The following is a 20,995-nucleotide window of genomic DNA, read 5'->3' on the forward strand; positions in this document are numbered from 1 at the left end:
TTTTCTTATTCAGTCTTCAAAAACCTTTTTATTGAAACAGCTCACAAATCACCATCACAAATTTCTATGACAACGTACGCAGCCTAATTAACGCCATCTAGCGACGGGGGAACTAAGCTCCGGATGACAGCAGTCGGCGTACCCCATTGACAGCTTGCAGAGTAAACAAAACATACCAATTGGCTGTAAACAATCGTGATTAAAACGGCCCCAAACAAAACAGTTCCTCGATGGACGATTTCGTGCTGAACATATCGGACTCGTCTGATGAAAACGATACACCGGAACGGGCGGGGCTTACCGTAACACCGGAAGTGAAAGGCACAACCAGCACCGGCACCATGAATTCCGGCAACAGAAAATCCCCCGATCCTGAGGAGAAAAGTGATGCTGCTAGCGATAGCAACAGTAAAGCCATCGAAAACAACGAAAACGATCTGAACGGGACGAAAAAGGGGCGAACGAAGCGTGGCCAACGGAACCGGCTGTTTGACGAAAATTCCAAATTCCTGGCCGATTTCGATCCGGGCAAATCGCAGCGAGAAAAGCGCAAGCTGGAGCGTAACGTACGCGCCGCAACGAAGCAGATCGGACTGTACAACGAGCATGGCGTGCTGCGCAGCAATGGGGTTGATTTGTGCGACTGTCTGACCAGGAACTGTCCCGGGTGTCACATGCCGTGCCGGGACTGTGGCGGTAGCAAGTGCGGGACAGTGTGCCGGAAGCATCGCAAGTGGATGTACGAACGGGTGGAGGTGGACGCGAAGGATGTGGTGAAGGAAAATCCGTTCAAACCCTAGGCCGGGCGGAGGTTTTGTGTAGAATTAGTTTATTGTTTCCAACTGCCGTATGGTCGTATGTATAGTTTTACACATTCAGTAATAAATTACACTAGCGGCATGCCCTGCCGACGAAGAATCGTAGCTTCTCGCTGCCCTCCCCCCGCGTTGTGTGGGTAATAATACTATTATAGTACATCATATCGTTTAAATACTGAGTAGCGGAGAGGGACCCATTAAGTAAGATAGTTTCGTTAGTCTTCGTCCTACGTTACCTGGACGCACGATCACATTGTACACTGGTTTGCAAGTATTTACATTCACAAACAATCGTTACAGCTACTATCCACCGTAAGCCGGAAGCGTGCCTAGGAAGCGAGCTAGAATAGGCTAGAATGTGTCCTTGTAAGCGGTTCTTTGGTTTTTGGTTTGGGATGCGTTTCACGTTACACAGACAACAGTACACAGAGACAGTACAGGCAGAAAATGTACAGGCGGCAATGGAACTAGGACAGAGATAGCAAAACAGCAGATCGATCGCCTAGAGTCGATCGTGACATACAAAAATGCTACACTTACTAAACGGTGGTCTAGCAACGCGCAGGACACAAGCACGGGAACATTGGGTGTGCAGTTGCCTTGTCCCAGGACAGTGGGACTTTAGTAATACTTCTCCTATACTGCTACTGTTGACGGTTGATAATCTTTTGGTAGGACTAAAGAAAGGGAAAAACTCGCCTTCCATTAATGCTCTCTCTCTATTCCGTATGACTAGCTCCTAATTAGCTTGCTAACGACATCTCCTACATGAACGTACAAGCGCACGGGACAGGTATTGTGGATAGTTTTTTTTTGCTGTGATCTTTGATTTTCTAGCTGTAACGGTGGCGCGCTTGTCTTTAAATGATCTCACGCACACACACAGATTGAGATTACAAATATAGTTTGGGCGTAATACATAGAGGTACGAACGGGGATCCCACCAAAATAATAATAGAACCCTTGGGGGAAAGGTCGGATTCTCCCAGTGGCATGGGTGGGTTTTCCGCGTTCTCTCGCCCATTCCAATACATGCATAATAAAAATACATCCATGGTTAAGAACACGGGTTTTGCATCGGTTTTTGTTTGTGCTACATAGGTTGTGTATGACTGCTCTGCTTCAATATAGCTTCCTTCAATAACATATACATGTATGTGCGCATCATCGTTTCCCTTTGGTTTGGTTTTTCCCATTTAAATTCTTACTAGTGCCCCGTTTGGTCCGAATGTTTGTGTGTTCTTTGCAGGCAATAAGTACCATTAATTACAAGTCTTTGTTTTGTTATTTTAAATTACACCACACTCCTATCAGTGTCTGCTCTCAGCCGGCGCTCAAATATGTTAGCGGTTTAAATATGTTTGCTTTTTTGTTGTTGCTTTCGTACATTTTGCGAACAAAAGGAGGTGAGAAATTTGATAATAAGAGAAAAGAGGAAAATTTAAGGAATTAGTTGTACAGGATGCGGCAGGAAATAAGGCAATTTTAGACCAATTTTAGTACAAAACTGTTTTTGGGCGATTTCCGACTAGAACTGCCTTCAGGAGATTCGAAGTAATATAATATTTTAATTGTAAAGCAGAGGCTCGCTCTGATCACGCCCAACGAGATCGTCAAGCATGTCTGCGGGAAAGTCTTACGCAGTGATAGTGTAGGGAGGCGCCGGACCAAAGACCATACCAGTACTCCTAGAAAGAACTTTTATGCGAGCCTGTAGAACGTTTAAAAACCTACAATTGACTCCATCGACAGTTTGTTTTTCTTTGTTGATCAAATGATAGAACAATGATCCTGCTATCATCTAACAGGCTTTTCAGTATAAAGAATATCTCGGGACAGCGCGTCTCACTTCACCAGACAAACTTGAGGAAGCTACTCGAGATAGGTGTAGGTTGAGATTCAAATTGAGCTTGGTTAACGGGATTTCTAAGGACGACGTGCTTCCCAGGTGGATGGCCAAATTTTCTGCAGCTCAAAGCGTTGCAGTACAACAGAGTGGGGGCCATGTTACATACATGGTCAAATCGATTTGATGGCCAACGATTGCTGATGGGAAAAGGTAAAGTTATGGCCCATAGGTTTTTTGAATCTTTAGTAGTCCTACAAAGGACTACGCTCAAAGCACCTTTTCTAGCTTCTGATGTCATTTTTGAACTTGGTTGTTTGAATTAAAAAAAAGCGTTGAGGGACCTCATTTAATTTTAAAAGGCCTTATAAACTTGATAGGATTTTATATCATTTCTGAAGTATAAATTTTCCAATTTTTCTTGCCACGTCCTGTACTGTGGTGGATTTTAGAAGCTGATGAGTTTAAAAAAAGATTTAAATTAATTTTTAAAATCACTGGCGCAAGTGGTAAATGAATGACGAATGGCTCATAAATAATGATATTCAGCTTACGATAGTCGCACTATGTACAGCAGCTATGCGGCATTATTTATATCATATTAGAATTTACCATTAATTTGAAGATGTTTTATCAGTACTGTACAATTCGCTATACTACACGCTTAAAGTTAAGGTCAGATCCATATTTAGGAGAAACACACAGTTCGATAGTTTTTTTTTTAAATATCGTTCCCCTTTTGCTCTCCCTCCCTCTCTCCCTATACAGACGACATCCACACGGACATGGTTCTCGTTATCTGCTACACCGTATTGTATAAAAACAGCTTTAGGCCTCAAACTACTGCTCACCCCGGACCACCGCATATACCTGACCGCTTATCCCGGTGGAGGCTGACGCATCCCTCCGTTCGTGAACCACCGGAAAACCGTCATCCACCGAGAGCGGCGCAGGATAGCGTTACCGATGGGTCGATTGGTTAAAAGTATGCGCACAGGAAACGGTGAAGTGACACGAGTGCTTCATGAGTGAGAAGGAATGGCTCTTCTGGTGCGAAAAGCACATCGACTTGCTGCCGCGTCCCTCGTTCAATCAATCCCGCTCTGATGCATTTGACTAGGTGATGATATACTATCTTAGTTATTGTTTCGCTATCTAAACGGCCCAGAACGGTACCCTTGCTTTCCCATTTCGTCCGCCATTTTGGTGTCTATAGATTCTGATGTATCGCTCTATATAGGAGCCCCCGTTTTGCTCTCAGCACGGCTCGCTTAGAATCTACGTTGCTACGAGCGTACGCTAATAGTGTTTCATCTTAAGCTACTTTAGAATTTCAGTTGTTTATTATCATTAGCTTAGCGTCCTTAGCTTATATCGTACAGGCTCAAACCATCCAAGCAGCTGTCCTGTGTCTTGCTTCCTGTCCTCCAATCAGTACACAATTAAATTGGTCTCTGGGTTATACATATAAATACGCTATGCTATATACCTCTATCATGCCGCGAACCGTTGCGGGCTCGATTTTGATTACTATTTAATCGTTAGTTTTGTTAACTGCTACTGTGGTGTTTGTTTTGTTTTTTCCCCCTTTTGTTTCGAAGTAAAAAACAAAAAACGTTTCTAACGAAATTGAAAATACTGCGTAGCGTAAATGCATGCGTAGCGGCCGGTGCTGCGATGATCTGGCTGATGCGAATTAAAACGTTTTGCTTAGGTAGAGAACAGCTCTGCTTACAGCTATCTGCTATCGTTTAGGTCTAGTTTGCGCTAATGCTACAACATCATGTACACAAATACATCCCACTTATACGTATTCGATAGTATTCGGTCGGAGATATTCTTAACTGGTCTTCTTTTTTTTGTTCTTGATGACCGAGTTGTGATTAGCAAAACACTGCGAAAACAATATCCTTTAATATGAGATTTAGGTTTTACGATAGATCTATAATATGTACAGATCGCCCGTTAGCCCCTGGCGGAAGGGACATGGCGTTCGCTGTATTGGTTGAGTGAGATTCAACAACACGATCGTTCTCACTACGGTAGTCTGTTTTTCGCCAGAGTATGTGCAGTTTGCTAGAGCTAGAGACACACACACGTACACCACATAGAGTTAAGCTTAGTTCATCCCTCCCGATGGAGGTGTAGAAACTATACACCGGTACTCAACATTGATTAGAAATACTTTATCCCGGGATTGACTGCTGGCGGTCGAGTCGAGTCGAAGATCGGCAACAAGAGAGCCCATTAAAAAGCAAAGGAAGGGATCATTTAAATTTCTTTGTAAATGTACAGGAAAATGTAACTGAAAGATTTAAAATGCTGCCTTCTTCCCCAAAGATATGTATTTGTGGTTACTAACGAGAGGAAAAGAGAAGGACGAGCTTTTCCAGGTCCTTTCGTTGCTGATCTTCCAACCTTTCCCAACCGGCTAGTCAAGCCGGGACCTGTAAAATATTCCATTGGTATTTAAAGCACATGAACCAGTCACACAGCACAGCGAACAAATATGTCTGTCGCGTTTTCCCCCTTATGTGTGTTTTGTTTTTTTTTTTCCTTTTGTACGATACACACACCACGATGTTCAGTTTCGAGGATGGTTGCTAGGTTGGTATATAATATGCTTTTGGGGTAAATATAGTAGATATAGTAAAGAGGTGTTGTATATTCTCAACCAATACCGGGAACAGGGAGTACGCACACATGAACCACACGACGCAGATTCACCGATTCCGGTGCAGATGAGATTATGAGTATAGGAGTTGCCAAAACGAGATGTGTGTCTGCTTATAGCTATAGATGTAACTCCAACATATATCAACCGACGACAGTGACACCGACTCTACACGATGAACGGCTGAAACATATAACAACAACGGTGCTCGGCTATCACTATTGAGTTAACAAACAGAGGGCGAGCTCGTTTGACGAGCCACCTTTTAAAACCATGGACTTGGACAGCAATACTCGCGCTACACTTTGAGGATCTTAAGAGATACGATTAAGGATGAAACAGATCCTAAGGCTAGGTGTTGTAGGGTGCGCTCATGGGCGAGAGAATGAATTCAGAGAGCTTAATGGCGGTTCATCCCATCTTGAAGGACCCACTAATGATCGACCCACTGCGAACCGAAACCGATCTCTACTAGTAGTATAGGGGAGGCGGATTGTGACGGTCAGGGTAGTGGTTTTGATTAGTTCTTCAACATTTGTACTAGATATATTGGTCGCGGACGTGGAGGGTAGTTAGTGTTGGTGGTGGTGTGAATTTTATGATGCTGACCTTGATGCTGTAGGATACGTACTGGTTCAACACGTGGAGGGGATTGTTGTTGTTTTTTTGGTTCGTTTAAGTTTAAAGCTATCAGTTTACGTTCTGCTCAGATCCTTCTGCTAGCTGGCCTTGGTGGTGATCGAATGGCGCGTGGAAAACCAAAAACTACCGTCCTTATTAGGCCTCGATGGGGACGGCATCGCTGCTCGATTTTCTCGTGAGTCATCTCTTCAGAAAGCTAAAGAATCCGCTACCCTTCTCTGACCGGGGTGCCATCAGCATTGGCACTTGGTTTTTGTGGGTTAGCTTGATCTACAAACGGTACAAAAGGTATGTTGTGGGTTTAGTAACGCTTAGGATACTTCCCGAAAAAGCGGTTCTTACCGTACACGGTCCCTGCATCCAGGGTTCACCATCGATCTGCATTGGGAAGGTTTTTTTGGTGGTCATTATGACTTCGCTGCACTGTGCCAACCGTCGTCCGGACGCTCGTAGACCCGTCCGTACCTGACCCATATGAAGACAGTTTTCCAGCCCAATCACCTCTATCTTACGATCACCAATGTCTAGATTCGAAATGAAAGGAAGCTTTAATATTCGACTCGACTCATATGACTTTACTCTCTGCTTACCCTGTATGGCGATGGAAAGATCGACCGAGTTGAAGCTATTTGCCGACAGCTCTTTGTCGGAGTTTTTAAGCTTCTTCCGAAACGGACCCTTGCGCATTCGTTTCTGGGACAGATGTTCACCCCACAGATTGGAACCACCGTGCGTGTAGGGGATGTTTAGTAACGCAATACCTTGTAGCTGTGGACCGTTTGCTAGCTCGAGTGAGACGCCATCACACTGGGCGGGGGAAAGCAAAGTTGAAGATTTGAGAAGAATGGCATTAAAAAGGGGGAAAGAAAAACATATGATGCATCTCTTACCACAATTTCCAGATTTTCGTGCAGATTCTTGCAGGACGCAGCGAACGTTTCCGAGGTGGCGTACTCAAAGTACCACAGCTTGTTCTTCATCCGGCTGTTGAATTTGTGCGGATTTTTCTCTCGCTCCAGGTGAAACTTTACACAGATTGCGGCATCCTGGGAGCACAATGAAACGAAAGAACCAAAACGATTGCGTGATTATGTGCCTGCTAAAATATCCCAGCGCTAAAGGATTTCGCTGCCGGCCCGAACCCTATTATCAACCGTTTACTGCCAAGACGGACAACAGTCACGCGATACCAGATTACACAGGCTCATCATTTACAGGCGTTTTAGGACTTGCGGCCGGCAAAGAAGATGGAATTTATAATTGATAGCAGGTTGGTACACCTTCGACATTCGACTCGCTTCAATTTAAAATCCCTCAACAATCGCGGATGATCTTACAGACCCCGTAATTAGCCTTCCCTTCCTTTCCGGTGAAAGGGAGATTGTAGCGGCTATAAGATCCCTGATTTGTGTGTGTGTGTGCATGACAACGGGCGAGATAATTAGTTGATAGCGATATCAGCCAATGCTATCCAATACCCATTCGTCAACTAGGAAGGGAAAAGTGCTCGGTAACAGTATCCCCGCGAGTCCGGGTCGAATTCATTTAGCTGCTTAATCCCGGCCATCCCGTTTGGCAAAAATGAACTGCTTTTAATCGTTAAATTAATTAAATTACATTTCACGTCGCTCTGTGCTGTGCTGCGAAGGGATGAGAAATTGTAGACATCGTGACGTAAAGACACTGCTTCTAGTGGTAAGCAATGCTTCGCAGTTCGAGGACGAATCCTTATTTTTAATTTCTACCTAACACGCTCCCCGATCGGAGCTTTGTTGGGATAGGCGAATGAACAAACCCCAAGAGGAGGGACAAGCAGGCAAATAAAATTGGCTCCCCGTTTTGGTGTAATTGCGTTCGAGGGTTGGTTGCGTTAGAACTAAAAATAGACTCGGTTAAGTTACCGCGAGCTTGAAGTTGAGTCCGGATTACGTCCGTTGTATAACGGTCCCCGTAGCTTCTGTAGGTCAGCGAATCGAGGGTGGGCAATTGCAAATCGTAATCGCTTCAATCGTAACAATTTACCACGGAACTAAAAGGACACAAGCTCACGGTGGGGGTGAGCTGGACCGGTAAGACTTGAGACAGTTAACAGATTTTTATCACACTGAAAAGCCACTTCGCTGTGGTGGGGCACTGCTAGCCATGAAAACGGAACATTCCAGCGTAGCGTAGCGCGGAACCAATTTCAAAACAAGCGAAGCATATTTTGCCTCGATGTTAGAACGGAATTTATAGGAACGACTGTTTGTGGTAGCAGTGGTGTTCGATTGTACGGAGAGAAGGGACTTCTTGCGTCCGCTAAGAATTCTAGGATGGCTCAAGAAGCCTGGAGAATGGGGGTTTCAACTGGAAATAGGGGAGAACGAAAATAAAGAAACTTTAAACAAAACAGCTAACACTGGACAGGAAGTAGTGGCCCATCCGGTTAGAGCGCTCGTGTTGATTGTGTTCCGGTAGTTCGGCGTAGAGCTTTTGTTTCTATGCTAATTTCTTGCGCCTCGTTCCCGATAAGCCTCCCAACTTCTTCACCCGCATAAGGGGAGTTGATTGCGGGTGGTAGATTACTGAAATGACAAAAAGCAATGGCCCCTAAAGCACACGTCCGAAAATATCTTCCATTCAGTGGCACGGGTGGCTTGCGTGTGTAGAGCAGAAGTTATTTATGTGCTGGAATGTTAAATGCGCGCACACGAATTTACTGCCAATCCGAAGTTTTCGGGTTCCGGCTTATGCAACTTTGATTGGGCTTTGCTTTGCCGGGAAGGAGACACACACACACAAACACACATCGGCGAAGCGGGCTGTCCGGGTGAAAATTATGCTTTGATGTTCCGCTGCTGATGTTGGCGTTTTTTTTGTGGGCGAGTGCCACCATCGCGAGGTGTTCGTGGGGACGAAATTGATGCCCGCGTACAGTCAATGGCGAGTAGGTAGGAGTCATGCCGTTATTTATGACCGTACACCGGTAGGGTGGAATATATTTTAATAATCCTTCTGCAGCGTTGCAAAATTCCAACGAACACACACACACTCACACGCGCGGGATGGTGTTTCAGAGCGAAACGGACCGGAAGCAATAAATTTTTTCACACCACGCCGGTTTTGGAACCCGCGGTCAAATAGTATAATCGCACGGACAAATTGTTTTGCGGGTTGCAACAGTTTTTTTATCTTCAAATGAGATGTGGCCGAGGCTGGGACCGAGCCGAGGGTGAAGCTTAGTCATGTCGAGAGTTTCTAAAATCACAAAATATATTGCTCGCACAGGAAAGTGTACTTAGCAGGGACTCGCGGCGCGAAAGGAATTATGCGCAAAATAAATCTTTCTTAAAGAGCGTTCAGGCGAACAGTTCATTGGAAGTGAAAGTTAAAGAGATTGATGGCAGTAAGCTCTTTCAAACCTTCGTTTTTAAAGCTTTTATCGCTTTCAACCGCTTCACCATCACAATTTCACATTGAAAAGATTTAAATTAACTACACGCGCGTTCCGTCGTTCCGATTGGAATTCAAACCTCGGAACCGCATTATGAAGCGTGCATTATGACGCTTTGAATCAATACAAAGCTATAAGCGCTTCCGTTTGTGCCTACGGACGATAAAACATGGCTCTACACAAATAAGCATTTGGCTTTCCGTTTGGTGTGTAAAGCGTCTTGCACGAGTTCCCATCATACAAAATGTAACACAATTCTCACCGTTAAAGCATGCCGCTTAGTTTACCCGCGAGCGACCACTATTTGCCACTGAAAACACCAAACAAACATACTCCGGTACATGCAAAACTATAGCTTCCTTGGTTTGGACAGTACAGTGAAGCTCCCAGGGGGTTGAATGGTGTTGCTGGCCTCTTAGCAATTGAATACCGCTCGGTATGAAGCGATGTACACAATTGTACAATTTTGAAGACCCGGTACTTTCCTTTATGGCACCAGACCCCCTTGCACAACAGCTGTGCAGCTTGAATAATTAAAACAGGCGACCAACGAAAGTGTGTGAGCGGCGGCGAAAGCTTCACAGACGTTAACGAGATCTGCTTTAAAACACTGGTAATGGTGTAGCGGTGGACGCCAAACGACACACTAATTACTGTTTAATTTCTCGACATCATTCGCGTTAGAAAATGGTTCCGCGCTTACTTTTGCTACAACGCGCGTGTGGTCAGCAACCAGGTCAACCGGAAAGCGGAAGTGTAACACTATTATCGGTAGCACCGTACACAATACGGTTGCACAAGCTGTACAAACGACAAGCAAAACGGTGGACTCGCCTTTCGACGTTGCAGTAACTTTAAGGACGGTAGACAAATTAGCCAACTCGATAAACCGGAACCACGTCCTTGGGTTTCGTGCGAGAGGTAGAAAGAGTGAGTTTTGTTGGCGTTCGTTCGGCCGAGCCCAACCATTGGTCGGGCGTAAATAAAAGTTCAACTTGGAGAACTCCAATATGTCCCCTCGTTAGGAGGTAAATCTGTCCAGCAGAAGCCAACGTGGTGCGTGTGTTTAGTATTTTTTCCTTCTTGTTCTGGTTGTGGTCAGCCCGTAAGTAGTGCTCTGGCCCGGTCGGGAAACGGTCGCTTTTCATCGCCTACTTCAAAAAGGCTAAGCGACTTTGCCAAGTTTTTGTCCTTCGCCAGGCTTGCTCCACCATTCGGCATAGATAATACCGTTCGCTGTGGTTCATTTTATTTCTCGCTTCTCGCTTTTTTCCCAACCGCACACACACACCCGTCAGCACACGTGGGTCGGTGATGCGTTTGCTATGTACTACTGCCCGTGATCGAGCGCTGTCGTCTACTTACCACACCCACGGAAAAGTAGTTATTGACAATGTTGTACGGGACGGTGAATTCCGATCCGACCTGCGGTTTTATCAACTTTGGTAGGTCGATAATTTTCTTCTCCGGTCTCGGTTTGTCCATGGTGCTGCCGTTGCTGTGATGGTGTTGCTGCTGCTGCTGCTGGTGATAGGAACTATTCACGGTATCGTCCGCTGCACGTTGCGCTGTATCGTTCCCACCACACACGGCCGTCCCGTTATCGGTATCGGTGCTGTTAGTATTGGTGTTAGCCGCCGTGTCGACACCGGACACTACCGTTGCATCACCGTTGGTCAGCGCGACCGTGCCCACCGCCCTATTGGCATGCTCGACTATGAAACCGTCCATTAGGAGGCGGCCTTCGGTAGGTCCCAGTGTGGCTGAGGTCGGTGTCGGGGGTGGTGTGGCGGTGGTGATGACCTCACCCCGGTCCGGCCCACCCGCGGTACCATTATTGTCACTCGGTTGCATCGCGGTGCCGTTGTTGGTTGGTAGCTCGGTCGCGTTTGTACTATTTTCAACATCAACATCATCGTTGGTTTGGATCACAGATTTTTCAGCAATTATGCGATGCGAGAGCTCGATTACCTTCTGCACGTTCTCGGACAGTGTCACCTGGCCCGGGGGACGTGGGAGGGAGGGTTGGGGGAGAGAAAAGCAATAAATATGGAGGAGTTTTGAAATGAGCATCGTTTCTGTGAAAAGCTCAATAGAGCACCGTAGCAGCTTACCTTGTGCCCGGGCATGCCTGTGACGGTGGGCGTCTCTTCGGCGGCCAGCGGATTATTCTTAACCTCGATGCTCCAACGGTCCAGCATTACGACCGAGGAACGATTGATCTTGTCCAATATTTTGGGAATGCTTTCACCCTCGTACCCGCCGCCCCACCGCAGACAGCGTGCCAGATCATTGCCGGTACCGAGCGGGATCACACCGATCGATGGCTGCGACTGTAGCACGATGCTATCCATGGCTTCCAGCACCCAGCCGACCGTACCGTCACCACCGCAACAAATTACCTTGAAGTTGGGCACGTCCTTGAACATCGTGAGGCCCTCGAGCGGGCCACCCTTCGACAGGTCGTACACCTGGCGCGGGTTCAGCAGGTACTGGAACTTGCGCAGGATTCGATCGCCCTGCCGGCCGCCACTCTTCGGGTTGATAAATACGAGCAGCGGACACCAGCCCGGGTCGCTGGTGATTTGGAAGTGTATTGTCGATGGTACGCTCTGGGAATGGAACACATGAGGAAAAGGAATGTTATGCGAGAAATACTTCTTCCAAGAAAACTTGCTGAAGCAAAAGTCTATCGTGGTTGCAAAAAATCTCATTCAATTTAAAAGGGTAGGCAAACATAAAAATAAATCTCAAAACGCTTTCGTTGATTTAATCAAAACATCGTTCACAGTAAAAAAAACACATAGAATCTTGCTCAAAACCAGTTTTACGGCATATATTGATTTGAATTAATGATTTTTACCCACACACACACACACACTCATTGAATAAATTAATGGTAAGCAATCTATCAACACCGGGCACAGACAAATGCCCAGGCATGAAGTGATTACCAATAACGTCAGGTTGTGTTCGCGCGTTTTTCTGTTTCATTTATCGTTCGACTTCAACTTTTTTTTTTCTCTCGCACTCTTTCGCGCTCCTTGTGCATGTGATGGAAAGGAAATAAATGAGTTTTAGTACCGGGACTTACCTTTCCCTTGTTGGTGGTGAAATTGATCGATTTCTGACGATCGAGCACGGCCGGACAGATGGAGGTTGGCGGTAGGACGAGATTTGCAAACTCTCCCAGCGTACACTCAGCCTTCACCAGTGTGGCACACTTGTTGTGAAGCTGCAAATGATTCGGAACAACATTAACGATAAGGGGTGTGCCGATTGAGCATGGCGCATGGCGCTGAAGCTGATGCAAACTCATTTCTCGTTTACTGTAACGAAGCGCGGATTGTTTTGCTTCTTATTTTGTTTGTGTTTGTGCATACATCATAAGGAAATGGATGCACATTTAAATAGGTACTTGTTGCCAATAATTGCAGAGAGTTGCTTAAGCAGTTCATACTCACAAAGGAAAAAAACACATAGAATTAAATTGCTTTTAAATTTGGGGTTCAACAGATCAGCACTATAAAAATCTAGCTAATAAATACCAATTAAAAAAGAAAAATAGTTTTAACGTTTGTGTTGTGAACCACCAGGCGCCTCCATTAAAAATCGAACTAAAATATCATAAGCTACCAGGCGCCTCCATTGAGAATCAAATCGAAAAATCAAAAACTACCATAAAGAAAATTATTATCAAAAAGGATTTAGAAAGAAGATTGTAAATCATTGGAAAACAACTGGTATGCACTGATTGATAAATAGAATTAATTAAACACGTGTAAATCACAGGCCACAAGCCGAGCGTCGCGTAACGAGCAGAAGAGCATGTAAATTCAACATGCGGCTCGTTACACGTTTTCCCAGTGCATTCCACTGAAACGAGCATGACGAAGAATGTGCACTCACCATCATGCGGCACCAGCGGCAAGTCAGTCCAGTAATTCCATTGTACGCTTTGATCCGCTTGCGGCATTTCGAACAGCGCCCGTAGCAGTTCCCTTCGACCCAATGATGCTGGAACGTGGCAGTGGCCTTTGACTTTTTCGACTTTACGTAGGTGGCGATGCAGGAAGCTGGTGCCCGCTGCACGCAACGCTCGTGTACGGTGTATTTGCAGACTAACGAAATTCCCGGAAGCGGCGTGCATTACAGATTTAGGATGGAGGAAAGGCATTTGTTCAAATTCTATTCGTAATACGTAAAGATAATTGTATTGAGCTGTAGCAAAGGTTACTTACGAACACAGCAGAGACCCTTCTTCCCGAGCCCGACAAGCATATTGAGGCACATGTTGCAGTAGGCAGGTTTGCTGAAATGTTTTAATCGCCACACGTGATATCCGTCCTCCTTGAGCGTGTTATCGACGCCTGGATGCGTTTAGCGGCAAACATTCCAATCAGCCAAAGTACGAAAACCGTTTGGTGGAATAAAGCAAAACAAAAAACAAAAAAAAAGGGAAATTTAATGGATCGCAGTGTGTACCGATGCACAGCGACAACTAGAATTGGAAGGATTTATGTGTCCGTCGAGAGATTCCGGTGCGTCGTGTGCCATCAATTACCAGGAATTAGCCATCGGAAAAACCGTCCATTTTCCTCGAGGGATTTCCGCGAAACGCGCAACCCCTGTACCATGATCGATAGTCGATGGGTTTGCGATTGGTCTGTGATGGTTCACATCGGCTAGCGTACGGTGCAAAAGCTGCACACAGTTTCAACCCACACGTGTCATGTAAGGTAAGGCGGCGTCGTGTGTCCGCACAAAAGTGCACTAAAATGGTTCTGAAGGCAGAGGAATACGTGTGGCACAAAAATGTGTGCCCACCATCTATCGAGACTCATTCGCGATCGTTTTTATTCGCTGCAAGATTGATGCTTCACGCGTAAGTGTTTGAGGCTTCGGGCGACAGGCTGGAATACTAATGACCGGCCTCTGGAACATTCCATTTCGATGTGTTTGAGCTGGGTCAAACAAAGCCGCCGGGAAAATGGCGTGGATGCGAGAGTGTTTTCCAGTTTCGAAACTATCTTTGCACAGCTGTTATGGCGAACGTTACACACAAGGCAACGCACAATAGTACGAACGCTTCAAGGCATACAGTACACAGTTTTGGCCAATAACACGTACACCGTTCACGTGGACGCATTCGGTAGAATTCTAATTTAGGTACATTCATTAAGCTTCACTCCCGGAAGGCTTTTCGCCCCCTGATGGACACACACCCCCGATGCGGTGTGTAATTACTATGAAGTAGTGCTTTTGCTATCAATAGCTTTGATCTAAGAATTAATATTTCTTCTACTCGGGAGCCGAACTATGGGCGTAGCATGAAAAGTTGCGACATAAATCAAATTCTCACGCAAACTTGCTTATGGCTGTGGATAATATTTAGCATGCCAAATGTTTTCTCTTGAGCAACTTATTAAACCCCAGCAGACTAAAATTAGTGAGAAAATTATGGGAAGTAAGCCACTTCAAATTGAAGCTGTGAATACTTTTCCTTGTAAAATATCTAGGCTATTAAAGATAAATAATAATTATTATCAAATTTTCAAAATTTAAACTTCTTTCAAAAGACTTGTTTGCTCACAAAAACAACCAATTTCCAGGTCGGTTTATCATGTCCCACAACCTGTTATTATTATTGCCCGTCAAGCGAGCAAATGATATCCATAACGACCGACATAAATCAATTCTGATGAATAGATTGACTAATGCAGCGTGTCTTTTTTTTTGCTTTAAATTCATGTTGTTTACGTGACCAACATAACGATGCAGAATAAACCATTTTGATGGTCGAATAGAGCAGCCGAGGCTCGAGTGACCGAGCAGGCCAAAACTAAGTCATGAGTATAAAATTAATTTCGATAGTACCCACATCATCCCCCACTGTGGTGGATTCCGTCGATAAGCGCCGTTCCGAAAACAACAGAGAGGCACCAAAAATAGATTCACATCAGTCTCTGTCACTGCTCAATCCGGAGTCCGGTTGCGGCTGATGGGTGGCGTTAGTCGAAGGCACTTCGTCGCACGATGATGGATGCGTTTCAACTAGCTTCGTCCGGACTGCTCTTCTTTACTTTTTGTGATGTTCATTGACCCGATTTTTCAGTGGAACTGGCTCGTCTTCGCTTTCCGTTTACCGCTGAGATGTTTACGGATGTGTCTCCGACGGCTAGGAAACTATGGTGCATGGATGGGCATTCGGCAAAAAGCACTTCACCATCCTTTTAAGCTTCGATCGTATCGATTTACTACAGCACGAGCAGTAGTGTGTGTGTGTGTGTGTGTAGAACTTGTGCACAGCCACAATCGTATTAATCGGGTTCAAAAGCTCAGGGCAAAATGTTAGCAAACGCTCTAACCGCCCCAAACACCAAACTACTCGAGTCCGGTTTCAGGTGACGTGCGAATGGTTCTCTGCACAACCGTTGGCCCACTGTATGCGGTTGAAGCGTGCGGATAAGATGACAGTGTTTGCTTTTTGCGAGCTGATTGATGACGTTACGTGGTGAGGGCGAAGAAACTGTTAGCTTTTGCGGTTGTCGATTGCATTACAGCATTAGGTGCCGAGGGGTTTTCCAGCTGGCCGCCCGGTTTCACCCGGTTGGGCATTAGCGGTCGAAGGAATTGATCCCCCGAGGGTTGGGGGTATCCGAACACGCTCGACTTTTATCAACAAAAACGACTTTATCCCGATTGTGGTAAGAGGGTGCGGTCGATGGATGGATGCGTGCAGTGGATTACACACAATCTTCAAACCATGCCAAGGGTACCCGGGCAGGTCCCTAACGGTGTGAACGAGAGCGAGTATCTTCGTGTACTTGTGCACGTACGGGAAGCGGCAGCTTTTGCATCGATGGTGCACCCACAACGAGAATGGGAGCAATTAAGTTAAGTGTAGATTAGTATCCGTACCCACGACGCACGGACTCGGAGGTGTTTCTCTCGATGCTGGTGACTGGATAATTGATTGAATTATCCTCACCCAACGGTTACGATTTACGCGCCCACCGAGGTCAGCACCGGGGTCCCTGGACGATCCATAAGTGCATCGTTAACGGTGATGCTTTAACCATTTAACGCACACATATTATCCGATTTTGCGTTGCTTGAGGATTTAAAGCGATTTTTCATGTAGAGTTCTTATCGCCCTTCAAAGCCTTAAATCTTTTAAAGAAACTTTTTTTTTCATCAAGAAAACACTTACATAGGCACCAGGGAATGATCCATTCTAATTGCTTCACTCCATGAAAAGCTTACCTTTTACCGATAGTTTTCCCACTGCTAACGATGCTCTTGAAATCGCCCGAAAGCAATATTTTAATGCCTCTTAAGCTTACATTATCAAGTGGCGGACAGCAACAAATCAAGAAAACGGTTCACCGTCTTCGTATTTGCGAAACAGAATGGCAAAACATGGCTCCCAACCTGGTGAGGCGAGCAAGGTTATTTCTTTTTCCACCATCATTAAGTTCCTCGTTCTAATAATCTCCGGTGCGAAAGCATAACAATTTTAATTGGACTCCGGTTCCGGTAAAACGGTCCGCTTAGAAGATTCGCAAGCCTCATTTGCAGTCCCGATTTTCACATTATCCTTGGCCACGCCATTAGCAACGCCGGGCGCCACCTATGCCGGCCACTCGGCGGCAAAGTGCACACCCTTGGTGAGCGAACTGTCCCCGGACGGTTGTTTGCTCGTCAGGATATTTGATTACACACCGGGGCTCTTTTTTTGCTTCCTGCTTTGGTGGCAGTTTTTTGTTTGTTTGTTTGTTTGGTTTTGTTGTGGCTTCTTTGGTTGGCGCTACTGGTGCTGTTGGGTTTGTGTTTCGTGGAAAAAAAATTGAATGTAACACGCACCAACACAACCATGGGCGGAGCGTTATGAAGTATTCTGGGAAGTGCATAATATGGGCGATGGTGGGCCTGCCGGGGAAGTGAGACTTACCGAGAAGTACCAGCAGCGGGATCGTTGTCAAGCCACCGCGTTGCCATTCTTCCAGCGAAACGCACCCATCACCATCGTAGTCAATCTCGGTCATCATGTCCTGGAGAATCTGTTGTTGCGTTGTTGAGGTTGTTGATAGAATTTATGCGAATTGCGTGTTGTGTAGCGCGTTGGTCGTTCACAATAAAAGGAGAAGTAGAAAGAGAAAAAAAAAACACAATTTAATCAGTAAACAGTACCATCAGTATCGATAGCGGCGCGTTGGTCGGAAATGGACAAAACCATCCGGTTTCTATTTATGCTACACGTTTATGATACGCCGTTGCCTTGCACGCGTATCATACAACGGGCATCCGTGACCATCGGCCGGATTGTGCAAAATGCCACGTGCACCACGAACGGTCAACACGGGCTGAATGCTTCCGGAAGCGCGTGCAGGTGCAGGGATTGATTGCCGTACTTACCGGCCGTAGCTCGGACACGTCCCAGCCGAGGTATTCCGCTACCGACATCATCTGATTGACGATTGCATCCGTTTCGGTCGTGTCGAGAACACCGTTTCCGTCCGTGTCGTACAGCCGGAACATAACTGTGTGCCGAGAGAACAACAGTCAACATTAGTGTATCGAGCAATATTTGTTCGGGGCGCACGATAGAAAATGGTGCCGGAAAATACAGCTAGAAGCGGACACAATATTCATTTCGTAACGCATTATTTATTTAAAATAATTTCATATAATAGTTGAAATCGTGAACCGTTGATGTTTAATATTTTAAATTGATAAGATTTTATTACAATTCCGGAGGTTTCCGAGCCATGCTATAGCAAACATCCATCAAGAGGACGTTAAACTTTACTGCCCCTAATGCATACCAATAAGGGCACAATCAAACATCTTACGTTATCATTAGTCGTGATGGACAACTTTTAGTGGGCAGATTTTCCTTCGGCCTTTTCCACACACACACACACACACGCACTGTGACACACTGCACTCTCTCTCTCTCCCTCTGGGGGTGTGTGTGTGTTTTGAAAAATTGAAACCATTTCGAAAATAGCTTATCTGCCTGGTAATGCTGGTCATTTTTCTTAACGGCACCCATCACCCGTCGAGAAAGCCATTTGTTATTGCACCATATCCGACACAAATTTGCACGGCACAGCAGGCAGACAGGCAGGCAGGCGGAGATCGGCCCTTCAAGCTCCACGAAAACCAGACCAAAGCGTATCCCGTTTACGGAGTTGACCCTGCGGCCTGGTATACCGTATTATTTGCTTCAATCTACCCTCGCCTCGTGTGGATCATCGAGAGGATCTCGGTAAAGCTCGGCGGTGAAAATACAGTGCCTTTTGTTTTCTGACGCTGACTCTTGATTGAAGGCGCGATGTCCTTGGCTGGGGGTGGATTCTTTTTCTTTGCTTTGTTTCCCTTGCGGTTCGTGTGTTACTGGGGGCGATGGGATGGTTCTGCACCGTTGCCATTTGATATGAATCGGAAATATATCTATAAATAAATATTATGAAAGCGTCCGAGGCGAGCCTTTCGGTCAGCAAAACCGGTTAGCATCTTGACGAAATGAACGTAAAGGATAATGCTGACTCCCGTAGCCGGGGTGGGAACGGATCGGATTCTTCTTCTCACGGGCCAATGTTTTACTGTGCCCAACCCACAAAACACTTCTTGCGGTTAGTGTGGAATCGGTTACTCGTTCTATCGAAGTAAGTCAAAGGCGTTTCCATCCATCAATGGAACGACGGACACGGTGGCAGCCACTTTAAGCGTTCAAATGGAAAATAGATCGACCATGAGAAAGCGAGAGAAATGGTGGTGAAAACCACTTGTTCTCGTTAACTATTTCTTTTGCCCTTTTTAGTTGCGATAGAAGCAATGTTTTTACACATACAAATAGCTAGTCAGTGTCCGAGACAAGATGTAGTCCAGCAAACGTGAACGATCATCGAGCTAAAATTAGTGTTGCTGTAGCTGTTTGCACCAAAAGCGTATCGGCAAGCGATGGGGAAAGGTTGTGCCAGAAGAGACGATAATGACGTCCATTGAATGGACGGTAGAAAGAAAGGATATTTTGACGTTTCTTTCTGTACGATGTGGGCCGACTTGAACCCATGTCTCCGTATTGAACATTGGTTGATTTATCTTAAGCTTCCACCCAACAAAAACAACCTATTTCATCCCGAGCGTTCGATTGAAGAGCTCGCAAGTAGAAGAAAAAAAATGTCTAAATTCTTGATCCATTCACCCGAAAAAGAGCTAATAAAAAAGGGACGATTCAATGGGAATGTTTAATCGTTATATCCTTAGGGGGTGATGGCTTGATATTTTGCGTAATAAAACCATAGCACTGGCAGAAGCAGACGCAGATTATCCATTTTTTCTTACAAGATTTCAGTGCGCTGTTAGTGACGCTGAGTCCGATCGATATAGTAGTTATATGGTTTGACGTATTCGCCAGCTACCAGTCTAGATAGATGTTGATTGACAATCGTACCATCAGAAGTTATGCATACAGTGTCGGAACTCATTACCCAACATGATCAAAGCAAACTACATGCATACGGAAAGTGGTCCTTCCTGTTTTCCTGATTCTGATTTTGATGTTTGAAAGTTTTTTCCCCATTTCAAACTTTCCCGAAAGTACCCAAGGGGTGATATAAAGATGCATGTAAATGCCATTGGTCAGGCTGTGATTGTTTATGGTTGGTCAAGTAACCCAACCGTAGACACTGTTTTCCTCGGGTGAAATAAACTTTTCTCACAGTAAGAGCATCATGGCAGTAATAGATTCTTCTTGGTGGAGAACAATGCCAATAGAGGTTGTTACAGAAGGATGTCCGAAAACTTTTTCCCCTAGACAGCGAAACTTTCTGGAGAGGCTCGTAAGAAATTTTTACCAAAACCCCACCGGACAATCATTACCGTCATTATCGCCCGTAAGAGCACACACATGGTCATTTACTGCGTACTAAAAAGCTTTCAAGTAAGCGAGTTTGTAAAACAGAAAGTTCAAACGCAAAAACTTTTCCAAAGACCAAGGCGCACCCCGGTGCCTCAGCAGAAAGAATCAGGAATTGTTTTGTCCTGAGAAGTGTTGCGTGTGCATAAATAAAGCAGTATCCTGTCTAAGTGTAGAGTGGAATTTTTTTATTGCAAAGCCCCGGCCGACGAGGACCTTCTCAGTTGGATTATTGTTACGGGTTGGCTGAATGGGTTCGCGCGAGTATCTTGCCTCGCCCAGTGGATCGTGCCAGTGGTCGCACGAGACGTAAGCGATGATGATTGCCATTTGTATGGTAATGGTGCTTCTGTCCCAACAGCCTGCGACTGTGGGCGCGCCGCGCGACTCGAGTTTCGTCGTATCAAAGGATTACCAAAGTAGCGCACTCGTCGTTTGCTGCTGCTGGTGTTGTGGTGCACCCTCAGTGGTAGATGCTATTTATTTTCTCATGATCCTCCGCCTGCCAGCTGGACGAACTTTGTGACTCTGTTGGTGCTGCTGTTTTGTTCGCTTTGTTTTAGTTTTGTGAAGCGAGAGCTTTGGGTGTCATTCCGAGGGGAGTTTGTTTTTTTCGGCGATTCGACAAAACCGAGTTAAGCAAGTTTGCAAGTTT

The 20,995-nt window shown here is 45.5% G+C and overlaps 2 protein-coding genes across 6 annotated transcripts in view; one reads left to right on the top strand and one right to left on the bottom strand.

The window, feature by feature from the left end:
- Window positions 1-163: 163 nt before the first annotated feature.
- Window positions 164-4,697, top strand: LOC118511795 (ARL14 effector protein). The gene has a single exon (XM_036055325.1). The coding sequence runs from the start codon at window positions 231-233 to the stop codon at window positions 798-800; it is 570 nt and encodes a 189-aa protein (XP_035911218.1). The 5' UTR covers window positions 164-230; the 3' UTR covers window positions 801-4,697.
- LOC118511792 (diacylglycerol kinase 1) overlaps window positions 4,518-20,995 on the bottom strand; it is a 75,174-nt gene continuing 58,696 nt past the window's right edge. For 4 of the 5 annotated variants that reach the window (XM_036055319.1, XM_036055320.1, XM_036055324.1 and 1 more), the window contains 11 exons: window positions 17,832-17,956; window positions 17,368-17,476; window positions 13,655-13,783; window positions 13,323-13,534; window positions 12,508-12,648; window positions 11,528-12,025; window positions 10,779-11,411; window positions 6,871-7,026; window positions 6,571-6,787; window positions 6,323-6,504; window positions 5,911-6,250 (listed from right to left, as the gene is read on the bottom strand). In XM_036055319.1, the coding sequence (XP_035911212.1) occupies window positions 6,161-6,250; window positions 6,323-6,504; window positions 6,571-6,787; window positions 6,871-7,026; window positions 10,779-11,411; window positions 11,528-12,025; window positions 12,508-12,648; window positions 13,323-13,534; window positions 13,655-13,783; window positions 17,368-17,476; window positions 17,832-17,956 (2,492 nt within the window). In that variant the 3' untranslated portion in view covers window positions 5,911-6,160. Of the gene's footprint in view, window positions 6,251-6,322; window positions 6,505-6,570; window positions 6,788-6,870; window positions 7,027-10,778; window positions 11,412-11,527; window positions 12,026-12,507; window positions 12,649-13,322; window positions 13,535-13,654; window positions 13,784-17,367; window positions 17,477-17,831; window positions 17,957-20,995 lie in introns of all 5 variants that reach the window. The other variant, XM_036055322.1, reaches the window with a different exon arrangement.

Source organism: Anopheles stephensi, chromosome 3, assembly GCF_013141755.1.
Source record: "Anopheles stephensi strain Indian chromosome 3, UCI_ANSTEP_V1.0, whole genome shotgun sequence".
In the NCBI taxonomy this organism is placed as follows: Eukaryota; Metazoa; Arthropoda; class Insecta; order Diptera; family Culicidae; genus Anopheles; species Anopheles stephensi.